Below are 15,812 nucleotides of genomic sequence, written 5' to 3' on the forward strand. Positions count from 1 at the left end.
CTTTCTTTATAGGATTTGAGGGGGGTGGGGGGGGGGGCGGAGAGGGCCATTACACTGTCTGCAAAAAGTATGTATGTGCATAAGTTTATATAATTTTTAATTTTGTGATATATATTTTCTTGTCTTTGTCTGTCAACTTCCGTATTTTTCTTAATCTTGTGATATGGCAAGCAAGAAATGTTTTGTATTTAGAGTAGTGTACCTTTATTGTGACGTTTGTCATTTGCAACGGAAGTCAGATGAGCTTCTGGCTTGTCCGAAGAAGAAGCGAAAGTTTGTGAGCCTAAGATTAAGTTGACGGTAATTGCATAATTTGTAATATGATATTTGAGCTATCCCTCCTTATTTAAAGTTTTGTTGAACACCGTTCACTCAAAACGAATGTCAACTTGGCACAAACACACACACACAGACAGACACTTGTATTTCACAATCAAGAATCTGCTGGATCATTCCACAAAATTCTCATCTAATTTTAGAACAATTAAACACTTTGGCAAATAGTTGGGCGAATGATCCCTAGTTATTTTACGAAACAAAAGACAGACTGTTTAAAAGCTTCAGTTTCTTTTCTTTTATCTCCAGAAAAGTCAGCATGTTGATAATGGCTGCCCAGCTTAAGTTGAATAGTACAATCACTATCAGAAACAGAAACTATCAGAAACAGAGAGAGGGAGGGGGAGGGGAGGGTGGGGGAGAGAGAGAGATGTAGAAGTAGATGTTTTATTCAAAAAGGCCACAGCCCCTTAGAAGGGGGTACACATGGAATTGACATAAACTGATAAAGTTGTATATTAATAAAAAGAAAATTACGTTACATAAGCACAACATTGTTTAAATGCTCTATGTAAATATAAAGCAAAACGTTGTACAATAGTTATGTTCATAGACGACAATAACAAAATCAGTTGAGAGACAGAGAGAGAGAGAGTTTGTGGATTACTGGGGTAGAGTGATACTCACCTACTGTCAGAAACAGAGAGAGAGGGAGAAAGAGAGAAGTTTGTGGATTATTATCATATCACACCATGTGTCACAGCTTTTAGGCTTTATGATTATCAGCCGGAGCATTATAACCTTTTTTCCTTCATAAAGTTCATTTTTAACTTTATTATATTAAGAGTGTGCAGTTAATGATGTTTTGACTAGCTTCCTACGAAGAAATTACTTGGAAGCCATAATCCTTCCAGTATTTATCTAACAGATTCTTACATTTTTTAAGTGTTCCTGCAGTAGCAATGTAACTGGTCATATTATTCCAGAAGTTAACCCTTCTCTCTCTGTCTCTCTCTGTGTCTCTATCTCCTTCTGACGTATGTCAGGTTATGCTGCAGATGTGGTGTAGTGTATATGGATTTTTCCAAACAAAGTGACACCCTTGAGTAAATGAACTGAATTGAAATCTCTCCATCTTTCCAGTTTCCCCACCCCCAAACCCTCCACCCTAAAACTGGCACTAACACCAAAATGGTCAACTTTTTTTTTTTTTTTTTTACCCAGGGCATCAAATGGAAGAAGAGAAGATCTCACCCCTTACAAACATAAAGAAAAAAAATGAGTGATTAATATTGGTCATTGGTGGTTTTAGAAAACACTATTAATAAGTATTATCTATTTTTCTAGAATGTATAGATGTATTTTAAACTACTTAACTGACCTGGCTGTATATTTTGAAAAGAATAATATTTTAATTTTTTATCTGGGTCAGCAGTCTCTCATCCGCTGTTAACTTTTTATTTGTGTGTGTGTTTGTGTGTGTGTGTGTGTGTGTGTGTGTGTGTGTGTGTGTGTGTGTGTGCAGAAGCCCTAAAACTTAGGTTGTAATTTTCAGTTATCCCACCTTTCAGATTCTTGATAATAGCCTCATGTAAAATTCACTGATACTCAGTGATAGTAGCACACTCTCCACCCTGCTTCATTCAAATGATGAGCAGATATCAGAACGATATGAATGTATGTAATGTAACTGAGTCATTGATTTAATTTGGGAACACTCCACATGTGATAGTTTTGAGGACACTTTGTATCCCTTGCAGTTTGATGATTGATTTATGTACATAGTTGCAGAGATGTTTGATTCTTGTTCATAGAATATTGATGATGCCATGTTTAAGTGTGTGATAGGCAGTTAGTTTTTGTATAATATTAGACTACTGTTAGGTAAAGATATTTTACAGATAATATGGAACATTTTGAAAACATCTTGAGCATGGAAGCCTTTCAACAAAAAAGTGATAACATGTTCAGTTTGAACGATAAACAACCAATCAGCTTTTAATTGATATCATTTGTCTGGTGCTAAAGTACTATATTTGTCATTGTAACACATTTGCAAGTTTTGCTTCCTTTGTGCGTACTGTTATTAATTAGTCATTTTCTTATTCCTTTGTGTCTTCAGATATGGGTAGGTCTAAAGATCAAAGCAATGGAGGGAGCAAATCAGCATCCAAGAAGACAAAGTCCCGGACGAAGTCTGCAGACAAGGATGAGAAAAAAGCAGCAGAGCACCAGAGGAAAGCTGAAATGGAAACAAAAATTCGAGACAGGGTTGCTTCAGAGGCCAGAGCATTTGATGTTGTAAATCGCCTGATAGAGCCAAACATCACTGCAGAATACCTTCTGCAAGCAGTATGTAGTGCATTAAGATCAGTACTTTTATTGATTAGTCGGGTTTTTTGTTGTTGTTGTATTATGATATTATACTAGCATGATTTAAAACTAATAAAAATGTGTACAGTAGTAAGTTGCGGGGGTGGGGGGGGGGGGGGGGGGGGGGGTATGGTGGGGGGGGGGGGGGGGGGGGGCAGGGAGGGGTATGGGGGGTGGGGAATAGACATCTTCATAAAATGCAAATGCTATACTTCCTTAGATTTTGTAATTATAGTATTTTTAAATATTTTTATTCATGACTGCGTAGAAGTTTGGTTACAGAGTGAAACATATGATCAGATATGATGCGCATGTTATCTGGTTCTTTTTTTTATGTCTCTTGTTAACTTCTTTTTTTTTTCTAGTGCCAGTTCATTGATCACAGTCACTATGAAGATGTTGTGGAGGAGCGCTCCATTAGCCGTCTGTGTGGCTACCCAGTATGTAGCAATGCTTTGCGTCAGGTGAGTCATCTTCTGTGGATAGCTTTTTAGTGGTCAGATATGCCTCACATTACTGTGCTGCATGGCTGTCTACCATTCTGTTTGATGCTGTCGTGTTTGTTCCTCGACCAGTTTTTATTTCTGCCAGTGTGTCAGTCTTTAGGTTTCTCATTCTGTTCGTCCTGTCTTTATTGTGCCTTTTACCATCCTGCATTCTTTCTTCTTTGTTTTTTTTTCCTCTATAATTCATCTTTTGTCTTTGTCTTAATCTAAAATCTGTCTGTTGGCTTGCTTATGGAAGTTGAGTTCTTACAAACTACTGGGTTGAATATGGTTTGGACTGGCATTGATTAACTTGAGTATCTGTTGAAAATGATTTATCATGTTGTCTTGATTTTATTCAACTTTTCAGCTGTGTAATTCAGTGTGACAGGGTAACATATGCACACACACTCACACAAACGCGCGCGCGCACACAAACACACACACACACACACACACTTGTGTGTGTGTGTGTGTGTGTGTGTGTGTGTGTGTGTGTGTGTGCATGCATTTTTGTTAGTTTTTCTGTCTGATCTGGAAAGTCCAGTTTGTGTTTCAGACCACATGTCATTTGAGGATTTGAATTCATATGATCATGAGCAATATTGATTTTGATAAAAGTTGCTGTGACTTTTTTGTTTTTCTTTCCATATGTCCAGGTGGCAAAGCAAAAATACCACATATCAACCAGATCAAACACTGTGTTTGATATCACAGAGAGAAAGGTAAGTGTGATTTTTATACTGGCAGTTTTCCTTTCACAGTTACACTGTCCCTTTATATGACAGGCAGTCTCAGTGCATGGATGCAAAAACAACAACAAAAAACACACACAAGAAAACGGGAATGAGAGATAACTATTTTAAACACTGATATATATATGTATCAATAACAGTTTTCTCAACAGATATATCATGTGGAATTCTAGAGAGGAATGTATGGTCAGTGAAATGTCTTGACAGGAATGTATGATCAAGTGAGATGATAAAAGTGTTGGCCAGATTAAGAAAGGCTTTGATGAAGGCTTGATATGTATGATTTATTTTCTGTGTGACTGTAGTTACTACTTTTGTGAGCTCGTTTCAGTTCAGTTGAGTTTCAGTTACAGCTGTTAACTATCTTGGGAGACATGAGACATTCAAAATTTATCAATGGAGAGGTGAGACAGAGAGAGAATGTGGCTAGTTGAATTCATCATATGAATGTATTACATTTTGACATTGTTTATCTGATATCAGCACTTTGTTACAACTGTTTAGTCTGTGCTAAGGCAGTACAATTCAGCTGTGTGAATTCTTATGCTATTCATTATAAGTACCTGAGCTAATGATATTAACACACAAAACAACCATCTTTACTTGTGGAAGTACAAAGGAGAAAAAAAAAAGAGAATAATTTATATCGTTGTTGTCTTCATTGTAAAACTTCAAACTTATCAGGTAATTATGTTCTGTATGGTATGTGTTGTTATCTTTGAACAGAAATTCTGCAGCAACAGATGTTATACTGCTTCTGAACACCTCCGAAAACAAATTCCTCAGACTCCTGTCTGGACTCGCAGAGGGGCGAGTATGGACCCCTTTGATCTTTTGCACCATGATGTCAGCGGGTGAGAAAGAGGTTTTTGTTAACCCTTTCGCTGCCAGGAAAATAAGATTTAAGTGAAATCTATTTGCCAGGGTTTTTTCACAAAAAACGGGTATAAATTTTCAAAAAATTCTGTGCTCTTTGTTATTGGAGAAAGACCCATAAAAGTATATATTTTCTGAAAGGTAAATGAATAAAGAATACAAAACACATGCTGTTTTCCCATTTTATATATTTTTAGTGACATGCTGTTGTTTTGAAATCAGTGTTTTGTTTTTTGTCACATTTTCAACTTGTTCATAACAAACATTAGTCAGGTAATTTGCACAAAAACATCATATTTTCTTGACAAATGGATATCTGCAAACACAAAATCATACTAGAACAACCACAATATATATATATTTTTTTAAGAGATAGATACACAATACATTGTGACTTCTCCAAGTGATAAGATGGATGTGAGGCCACGCCCCCTCAGTCTCCACCCCCCTCCTCCTCACCCCTCTCACACGTTCACTTGATTCAGTTCTCATCAGACCGCGTTGGCTGCGTGCCAAGAATATCGCTCTGCTGCTAAATCGGTCATCTGTCGTCTGCTAACATCTGTACAGCCGGCATCACTCACTGACAGTCGCATCTTGGCCACTCTCTTGATTACTCCCTTTATTTTCTATCAGATCGTCCTATAAATGTTCATCACTATCTTCTCCTTCGAATTTACGCTTCAGTTCTTTCTGAGCATCAGCTAAAGAAAGAAATCATGGTTGATTTAGTTCGTCACGATCGCATGTCTTGAGCACGGCGTCAGTCCGACATTTTGTTGAGCGAGCGAGGAGAGAAGTCAGGCAAACACTTGGACAGTGACCCAACCAAAACGTTCAAATAAAGGACTGCTTCATGACGTAGATGGGGTTTCTAGCTATGAATAGAATCTAGAGAGATTCCCCAGGCTAAAGCTACCACTATTTTTGCCAAGGAAGTGAATGCAAACCAGGGAAAAGTCAGAATATTTCGATGACGAGTTATCTCGTCATGCAGGCAGCGAAGCATACATGCTTGCCATGACGAGTTATCTCGTCATGCAGGCAGCCTAGGGGTTAATCAAAATGATCTTACCAGCTTGTCATCTGGTGTCTGTGTGTAAAGTGTGTTTCTTCATCTGTGACAGTTCTACATAGATTGGTTTTAGACTTGGACCCTGTTAATACTCTGACTGTATTTAGTAAGGGTTGTTACCTATAACAAAAAGAGCGACAGAACAAAAAAAGTCAAATATTATTCTTTTTATTTCTTCTCATGGAACAGTCACTTTCTTTAGTAAAACAAGTGTTTCTGTAGACAAAGTAGTTTAAATGCTCCTGAGTCCTCTGATGTTAAGCTTCCATGATCATATTGTTAATGCTTTAAAATTAAGTTTTCTTGATTTTTGTTCATATTTCTTTCTTTAGCTTATGGGCTTTTTGCCATTCATGTAAAACCTGCTTGGAAGAGTTGGTTTCTTTATTCTTTGGGAGTAGGTCGCCAGCTGTCCAAAGAAAATATTTTTTTGCCATTGCCAGGTGCTGATTACCTCCTCCTGTTTAATTCTCTATAGGATCCCTTTCTCTTACTTTCTTTCATCTTGGGTTATCTTTATCCCTTTCTCTGTCCTCCTTTCCCCTTAAGTATGCCTTAGCTCCTGTCTCTGTGTCTGTTATCAGTCCATGTTCCTGTGAATTGTCAAGCTTTCTTTTTTGCACATCATTCAGCAGCTTAGTGATATTTTCCAGGTGTGGGGAAGGAGAAGAGGTGATTGGCAGCAGGATGATTGGCCTGAGAGACGAGCTGTTGCTGCTGAAGAAACTGGATCACGCGGACGAGAAAGCAGCAAGAACCCAAAAACTCCAGTCTGCTGAACATGGCCGCACATCAGTGGAGGAGAGCAAGCAACTGTCTGATGAGCTCCTGTCTCTGTCCACAGAAGAGGAACTGGACAGAGGCATGGAGAAACTGTCACTGACGGAAAGTGATGGGGACAAGGTAACGTCTGCTGTGACAGAAAATTATAGAAGTACCGGTGATGCGTATGGTGATAGGTCCATGGATGTAGAACGGGGAGGACAGAGGCAAGAGGAAGCAGCTGCCATCAGAAGAAATGGTGACACACAAAAACTTTCGGGTGACAAACTGGAGAGTGTTCAGGGTGATCATTTGGGGCTGGAGTCCTCCATGAAAGACCTGACCCTGCAAGACAGTGGTGATCTGAACGGTGCGGACGTTGACAGTGATGATGACTGTGCAGGAAGCGGTGGGAATGTTGGGGTTAGTAAAGACTGTATGTGTGAAAGAAAAGGTTCAGCAGTTTCCAAGACACACACAGCGCTGCTCAGGACAGGGGCAGCAGACAGTGATGATGATGAGGAGCAGGAGACCAATGTTCAAAACTGTACTATTTCAGCAGAAAGAGGTGATTCAGCTGGTAAATTGACAGAATCTGGCAGTCTGTCCAAGCCAGGAGATCCAGTGGTTTCTGAAACATGTACAAATGGTCCTCAGCCAGTGGAGCCAGACAGTAAAGCTGGCACTGGACATGCTTTAGCTTATACCTTTCAGGTGGATGAGAAACCAGAGGGAAATTCTTTGAAACAACAGCCAGGGGAATCCAAACCTGCCTATCTCCTGCGCCTCTTGGACAGACGTCGAAACCTGCTATCAAAGGTTGCTGACATTCAGTCAGATTTCTCAGATCATCCCAAAAAGTCAGAATCAAAAACAATTTGCTCTGCTGGCAGCAGTGAGATTGAAAGTAAGGAAGATGAAGCCAAGCCACCTGTGTCAGAGAGGAGACAGGGCTCAGAAAAAGAAAACAAACCTGATGGAAGTGCTTCAGAAAAGTTGAAACAGGAGGAGAAAAGCAGGCTGGGTCCTGGAGAAAACCATCCACCCAGGAAAAAGAAAAGCATTCAGGCTGTTAAGAATTCTTCCCTCCAAACAGCACCTCAAGCTGAAGTGTCTCCCCTCAGTTCCATTTGCCAAGTCATTTCTACCTGGATCTCTGCAGAGACTTTAGATTACTTGGGCTTAACCTCTGCCCAGACTGAAGGCTGCAAAGCAGATGAAAATGACTCCACAAGTATGTTTCACAAAGATCCAGAAATGAGGAGAAAATACGAAGATTTGTGTCTCCGCTTAGCAGGCCAAGAGAAGGACTTTGATGATGTGCTTGGAGAAGAAGAGGTTGAGGAGAAGGGCGATAAAAGGGGAGGAGGAAAAAGACCATTGCCCAATTATGGAGAGTTGAAGAAGCAGACAGATGAGTACCAGCTCAAAGTCCACAGCTTCCTGGGAGGTTCCACGACTGTAAAAAGCAAGGCAACAAAGGTACAGAATTCGAGACTTTACTTGTCTGTCACGTTTTCTGCCTTAAAAAAAAAAAAAATCTTTGAGAAAAAAAAAGGTTGCTGTAAGGAAATGTTACATGTATACGTATATGTATGTGTTAATATATTTTTTTCAAGGTGATGTGTAACTGCAAAAATGCTATCTGTATGTTTGGGTAATAATTTGCTCAGCTATCAGCTCCAAAATGTGCTTGTTTGGCAGAAAATGGAAATATCATTCTCCTATTGAGCAACTATTTTAGATACAATTTTTTGTGCCTGCAATTTGCTATGAATATTAAGTGGTGCAATATAATTCATATTCTGAATCCAGTTTCATCTTCACTGGTTGATTTTGGTGAAAATTTATATATATGTATATATATATATATATATATATATATATATATATATATATATATAGTGTTTGCGACGCAGTTGCTGTAATTGCTGCTTATTTTGCTTGTTTACATGAACCACGCTCGCTTATGTAAAAACATGAATTTGAATGAGTTTGCAGAGACTTTTATTCTGCACCTTGCTCCTTCCGGCATTTTAAGACAAGTGTCTTAAAAGGTCAAAATTCCCAAACAAAGATGATTTCTCAACACTACATCACCCTTTCCCTTGGATGGAAAATTAACTCCCAAAAATAACATAAGGTAACGAAACTGACAACAACCGTTGAAAACATGGAACCTCACAAGGCAAACAAAAGAACTGTAATAATAGTCACTGAAAAGTTGGAATTTCACAACAATAAACAAAAAACAACAAAACTGTAACTAACTGTGTCACTGTCTTTTTTTTTTTTCTCTCCCCCTAAAAAAGAAAAAGAAAAAAAAGTTCAAACACTATGGGGATCTTTACAACGTTCATGGTGTTGACTGATGGGTATCTGCATCTCAGTGGACAAGGTCAAGGACAAAATAATCCAGATGCCTTGGTTTGCGCACCTCGTCTCCAGAACAGCAAAGCGTCAGAGGTTCAGCAGACTGAGAGTGATTGCTCGGAGTGGTGTGTGCATGAGTGTCCAGCTGTGCGGGTCCACTGTCTATGGGATCAGCCTTGTCTTCCTCACTCTCACCTGGTGTGGGATGCCCGGGGGATGGTTTGAAGAAGCTGTTGCTCCTGGTCACGCGCTGGGCACCTCGCTGAGCAGTTAGCATGCTTCCCTTCTTGCCGATGACAACAAGGGGGGTGGGCTGAAAGGGGTTGTCAGCCTTGGCTGGGTGTGAGTTCTTCAGGAGTACGGGATCGCTGACAGCGATGGGGAAGGGTTTGGAGTATGCCTTGTCTGCTTACAGCTTCATGCGTGCTTTTTGCTCTGCGTCCCTGTTGCGCATGGCACTGTCATCCTGGCGTTCAGCTGGTAGTTCTGGCAGCCTTGTCCTAATGGGGCGATGGAACAAGGCCTTGGCTGGAGCCACTCCTGTTGTGCAGTGTGGCATAGTGCGGTAGTCTAGCAGGAAGCGGTGCAGATCCTGACGGAAGTTTGGCAGTGTTGAGCTTTTGACCACTTTCTTCACAGTTAGCATGAAGCGTTCAGTCTCTCCGTTGGCTCACGGCCATTCAGGTGTGATCTTGCGGTGGTGGATGCCTTGGTGATTGCAGTAAGTTGCGAAGTCATGGGAGTTCAATGGCGGTCCATTGTCTGTTTTCAGCATGTGTGGCATCCTGAATTCAGCAAAGATCGTGTCCAGTCTGGGGATGATCCAGTCTGGGGAATGACTGTGTTGGCCGACGTGGAGTCTGTGATGTCAATGATTTGTTTGCCGCATGCATGTCAACACAGACGCGTACCTTCCCAGGCTGCTTGGGCTTCGGTACAACCACGACTGGTGAAACCCAAGAAGTGGGCCCTGTTGCTCGTTTGATGACGCCCAACTCTTCATGCTTGAGCTGCTCTACAGTGTCTTGCCGGACATGAAAAGGGACCCGTCTGTACTGCTGCGTCACTGGCTGTACCTCAGAGTCAATGTATAGTTTGATTTTCCTGTCACAGAGTCGCCCAAGGCCATGGAACAAGTCTGGGAATTCCTCCTTGTATTCATCTGCTTGTGATTTGATATGACTCACTGTAGTCCGTAGCTTTAACTCACTCAGTACGGCCAGTCCTCTCTTCTCCTCTACACAGATCCCTCGGATGTCCAGTGGGTGTCTGAATGACCCAACCTTTAGCTTCCGTCGTCAGAATTGTGGTATTCTTTGTCAACATTCACCTCTTCAGTATAAGAGCCTTCCACTTGCAATATTTTGATGGTGGTAATTGGGGTGAAACGCTGTTAACGTCGTCTCTTTCGCCGTTCGTATGGAGAGAGTTAATGCTTTGCTCGTCTCTCAGCCCAAAATGGGCCTGTCCCTACCTTTAACAACGCATATGGTTGCATTGATGCTGGTGTGTCCATGTGAGAGGACAGTGGTAATTGTTCTGAGCACAGGGGTTGGGGACTGACTGCCATAGGCTGTGATCTGTTTGGATGAGTGTTGGAGGAGGGGCAGTGGCACGAGTGTGTTGTAGTCAGCTTGTGACAGCAGATTCACGGATGCACCTGAGTCTGCCAGGACAGGGAAAGAGTTCTCATTGACAGTGACTGGGAATGTGGGGAGGTTGGCATTGGATACAGCAAAAACATATGCAGTGTCAGTGGCTGCGCTGGGCTCGGTTTCTTTACTTGTGTACCCATGGACTGTGTTGATGTGTGAGGCAGGCTGCTACTGACCAGCAGACTGTTGGTGAGGCACTTGATTCTGCAGTCGCTGACTGGAGCGACATACTGAGGCAAAATGGTTCATCTTGCTGCTTGATTGGCGCTCCTGTTGAGTGCTGGACAGGCATTTCTTCCTCCCTCATGCGGCCAGTTCCCTCCACAGAAGTAGCAGGACTGCCGTGAGGGTTGCTGCTACTTTCCCAGTGAGCCGTTTTGACCACGTTGTACCTGGGCTTCGTTGTTGTGTTGAACACGATGTACCTCGGACTGTGGTGTGGGCCTTCTGCTGTCATCAGCTGTGCTTGTGTTGTGGTTAGCTGCCAGGCTGAGCTTTGGGTTGGCAAGTCCTTTCTCATGCACCTTTTGTGATTTGCAGCCGGCTATCAGCTGTGATTGCACTTAAGCGTTGATGCCGTGAAACCCACAAGTTGCAGCTAGATGTTTGAGCTCAGAATAGAAATTGTCAATGTTGTCAGTTTTCTGCTCAATGTGACGAAACACATATTTCTCGAACTAAAAGTTAGAAGCAATGCCTGCTGCCACATGTCGTCTAAGATCTTGTAAGCAGTGAAATAAGTTTGCAGTTTTGCAACCCACTTGCTCCAATGAACAGCACGACCCCTGGGACACAGTCAAAAGAAGGGTAAGGTGGGGGTGCGGCCGCCATTTTCAACGACCAGTCGGTTTATTCAAGTGGAACACAAACAGTCACTCTTAACTTTGTAATCCTTGTCACCAATGCGGTGTTTGCATTGCAGTTGCTGTAATTGCTGCTTGGTTTGCTTGTTTGCATGAGCCACGCTTGCTTATATAAACACATGAATTTGAATGAGTTTGCAGAGACTTTTATTCTGCACCTTGCTCCTTCCGGCATTACAAGACAAGTGTCTTATAAGGTCAAGATTCCCAAGCAAAGAAGATTTCACAACACTACAATATATATATATATATATATATATATATATTTTTTTTTTTTTTTTTTTTTTTTTAATTCAAAAAGCTGGAAATGATGTATAAAATTGACATATCTAGAGTAGAGGATGGCAGCTAGAAATTATATTTGAAATGGATAGATAATCTGTACAGAAGATAATAAGATTTGTTTTATATTCCATGATATAAGGCAAAATCAGATGGAGGAGATGGGGACAAATTGGACAGTGAAAGACCTGTTGTACTGCCTGACATTGACTCTCACAACCAGCAACTGATTCGGAGACGCATTGTCTTGGAGCGTCTGGACCGCACGTGAGTGGCTGGTTACATTATTTATTTTGCATTCAAGATAAAAAAAATTGTGGGTGTGCTGTGCAGTTTTGACCATTTTATGGGAGAATGTGTGTTTGTATTTGGTGTGGATAAGTGTGTTCAACTATGTGTAATATTCTGTTTGTATTTGGTATGGATAAGTGTATTCAACTAAGTGTAATATTCAGGTTATCATTACCTGTTTAACCAGATTGTTCCATCTCTCATACTGTAACAGTTAAGAAATACACACACCACACACACACACAAACACACAAACACATATATGCGCTCACACAGAGACAGAAGAGGGCTGATGATTATCAATTTTGTCTTAATATTTATGTAGAAGTGGTTGGACTTACGATCTCAACAATTTCACTCACTGTAGGATGCCAAGTCTGTTGCCACCCCTGGGCCTGTCGGTCCAAGACATCTCTGCATCCTTGAGAGAACTGGTGTTTACATTCAGGTATGCATATTTGTTCACAGGAATATCATGAAGTTTGTTTTAGCAGAGGGAGTTTAGTGGGAGGCATTTAATAATGATAATAATAATAAATAATAATAATAGTATTTATATAGCGCTGAATCTTGTGCAGAGACAAATCAAAGCGCTTTTGCACCAGTCATTCACACGCATGCATAGCTCTGAAACTGTAGAAACTAAAGACAAGGAAGAGGCAGGCAAAGGAGCCTATTTTGGGAAGAGGTGGGTTTTAAGGCCAGACTTGAAAGAGCTGAGTGTGGAGACTTGACGAAGCGAAAGAGGAAGTTCATTCCAATTGCAAGGTCCAGAGACAGAGAAAGAACGGCGGCCAACAGTCAAGTGTTTGAATCTGGGTATGCGTAAACGGAGTGGATCCGAAACCGATCGTAGTGAGTGAGATGGAGTGTAGAGGTGAAGGCAGCCGCAGAGATAGGAAGGGGCAGTTTTGTGAATACATCTATAACATAGAGTGCTGACCTTGTACTTTATTCGGTGTGAGACAGGGAGCCAGTGGAGATGTTGCAAAAGAGGAGTGATGTGCTCAGATCTTTTCTTTCTGAGGACGAGTCGGGCAGCAGAGTTTTGTATGCGCTGAAGGGACTGAATGGATGAAGCAGGCAAACCAGATAATAGAGAGTTACAGTAGTCAAAACGAGAGAGAATGAGAGAAATGACAAGTCTAGATGTTGCGTCAGTGGACAGATATTTCCGGACGGAACTGATGCTCCTCAGTTGACAGTAGCAGGACTGACATGTCTGACTGATAATTTTTTGCATGGACAGTGTATTGTCAAGGACAACACTGAGGTTCCTGACTGACCTGGAAAGAGGGATGGATGTACTGCCAAGTTTGATTGTGTCAATTGTGATGGAAGACAGTTTTTGGTTAGTTCCTGTGATCATTGCTTCAGTTCTGTCCACGTTCAATTGTAACTTATTTAGAGTCATCCAGTTTTGAATGTCCAGGAAGCAGTTGGATGTTTCTAGCAAGAGCGACAACAATTTTTCAGGGGTATCACTCTTCTGGAGTTGAGTGTCATCAGCATAAAAATGATGACTGATATTATGGCGGTTGATAATTTCAGCGAGAGGAGCAGTGTATAGAGTGAAGAGCACTGGGCCTAAAACAGACCCCTGTGGGACTCCATGTTCGATTTTAACGGGTTCAGATTGGAAATGATCAACAATGACAGACTGGAATCGATCAGTGAGATAAGATTTGAACTAGTTTAGAACAGTGCCGTTGATACCAAATGTAAAATGAAGACGGGAAAGAAGGATTGAATGGTCTATCGTGTCAAAGGCGGCTGACAAGTTGAGAAGAGTGAGAATGGAAATTTTTCCCGAGTCGGACGCTATCAGTAGATTATTCAGAATGTGGAGGAGAGTGGTTTTGGTGCTGTGGTCAGCGCGATAGGCAGACTGAAATGGGTGGATGAGATTGTTGAAACAAAGGTGGTTCAGCTGCTTCAGGACAGCTTTTGATAGTTGTTTTCTTTGTTTTTCTCCAATAGTTTACAAATATGCTTTTTGTAAATGTAATAATTAAGTCAGTGGTTCATAAAAATAATCAGATGTATGACCAAGAGTAACTACTACTATTCTACTGTGTGCTTGCCAGTGGATGTGTGTGTTGGGGAGAGTGGAGGAGAGGAGAGAAAGAAGACAAAGAATCAAATTGTTTGTTCACCGTTTTATCAAATCCTTGGAGTTTATGATGCGAATGGGTGCATTCACTGTGCATGCATGAAAAAGTAATTATGGATGGATGCTCTATGGTGACTGGACTTTTCTTCCTTTAAAAAAAAAAGAAAAAAAAAAAGTAATTGGGTTTTTCCTGTGTGTTTCTTTTAGTCAGGATGAATGCATTTGATTTGTATGACTAAAGCCTTTTCAAGTGATGAATTATTAATGTTTATAAAGTAATATTGAGTCAGCATGCAAGATCATGTCGATTAAGTGTTTGTGAATGAAGTTTTATTTTACTTTGTTTAGGATGATTTGTACATCTTTCGTTATATATATATATATGTGTACACATCTATATGTATATAGTCATGATTTTGTGATGACAGTCTGACCAGTCATAACATTATCTTCAAGCCTGTGGAGTGGACTCTTGCTGCCATCATTCTCCTGAAGATGTGAGTGGCTGCTTGGTCTGGATCTATCAAACTTTTGTATACCACATAGTAACAGATGCTCTGATTTTAGTTTATAGAAGAATACATTTATAATGCGCTTCAGTTTCTGATAAAAGTTCACAAAACCACGTTTGGCCTCTGAGCTCAACTTTCAGAAGGTTTTATGTTCTGGCTATTGTCAGTCACTGTGTCAGATTTGATGAAGATTGCTTGAAAACGCAGTCTTGTATCTAAGCTTTCTTCGTACTGCCACCTTGAACTTCTGACCTCAACTTTCAATAGGGTTTTTGCTTTCAACATGAACAGTCAACTAAAAAAAATTGAAGATTGAATGTTTGATCTGAGTTGACTCAGTACAGTGTGTGTAAGTGTGTTTTTAGCAGAAGGTGATGTTACTAATACATGTAACCTCATGATATCATCAGCTGTTCTTTAAGAAGGCAAAATATTACACATCACAGTGTAACAGCTGCTGCTCAGGTGAGCCATTTCTCTGTGCATGGTGTGTGTGTTGGCAGGGTGGAGAGCAAGAGTGTGGCGGTAAGCAGGGCCTTTCAGTCTGTGGACAGATGCAGTGCCTTCAACATGGTGCTCAGCCGACTGAACCACTCATCTGCCTCTGTGGGGCAGCTAGTGCAAGACATGCTGGCACAAAGCAAACAGCGTTTACAGGGACAGGGATCTTAGTTAAAGCTTGGTTGCAAACGGATTAACAGAGCCGTGTATGTGTAGATCATCATTATGTGTGTCTGTGACCTAAGATTTCTTGTTGGAGAAGGTTTGCATGTGACTCTGTGAAGGTGATGCAAGCTTCATGTTTAAGTGAACATCCCAAAGAAAGCAGATAAAACAAACAAAAACAAAAAAAAAAAAAAAAAAGAAAAGTAATTGATAACAATTGGGTTTGTTTTGAGTGAACAGTTGAACTGTTCAAATCAACTTCCTGGCTTTTCTGAAACAGTTGCAGGAAGTATCTAAAGTGAAAGTATGTCATGTTGATAAGTTATGTTGACTGCATGTTTGCAGAGAAGTTAGAAATAATGCATTGTTGTTGTCTTTTTAAATTTGGGATTTAAAGGAAATGTTGAAAATTGAAAAACTATTGCATTTGTTAACTTGGGTTGTGTTTTATCAGT

The 15,812-nt window shown here is 40.8% G+C and overlaps 1 protein-coding gene across 3 annotated transcripts; it reads left to right on the top strand.

Moving 5' to 3' along the window:
• Positions 1-37: 37 nt before the first annotated feature.
• Positions 38-15,560, top strand: LOC143295326 (putative RNA polymerase II subunit B1 CTD phosphatase RPAP2). 3 transcript variants are annotated; one of them, XM_076606961.1, is made up of 10 exons: positions 38-67; positions 2,399-2,628; positions 3,015-3,113; positions 3,794-3,859; positions 4,616-4,743; positions 6,494-8,084; positions 11,918-12,042; positions 12,434-12,514; positions 14,608-14,676; positions 15,195-15,560. In XM_076606961.1, the coding sequence occupies exons 2-10, from the start codon at positions 2,401-2,403 to the stop codon at positions 15,361-15,363; spliced, it is 2,556 nt and encodes an 851-aa protein (XP_076463076.1). In that variant the 5' UTR covers positions 38-67; positions 2,399-2,400; the 3' UTR covers positions 15,364-15,560. The 3 variants fall into 3 exon arrangements, with proteins under 3 accessions (XP_076463076.1, XP_076463075.1, XP_076463077.1); XM_076606960.1 differs by lacking the exon at positions 38-67 and adding an exon at positions 212-300; XM_076606962.1 differs by lacking the exon at positions 38-67 and adding an exon at positions 219-277.
• The last annotated feature ends 252 nt before the right edge of the window (positions 15,561-15,812 follow it).

This window comes from Babylonia areolata, chromosome 20 (assembly GCF_041734735.1).
Source record: "Babylonia areolata isolate BAREFJ2019XMU chromosome 20, ASM4173473v1, whole genome shotgun sequence".
Classification (NCBI taxonomy): Eukaryota; Metazoa; Mollusca; class Gastropoda; order Neogastropoda; family Buccinidae; genus Babylonia; species Babylonia areolata.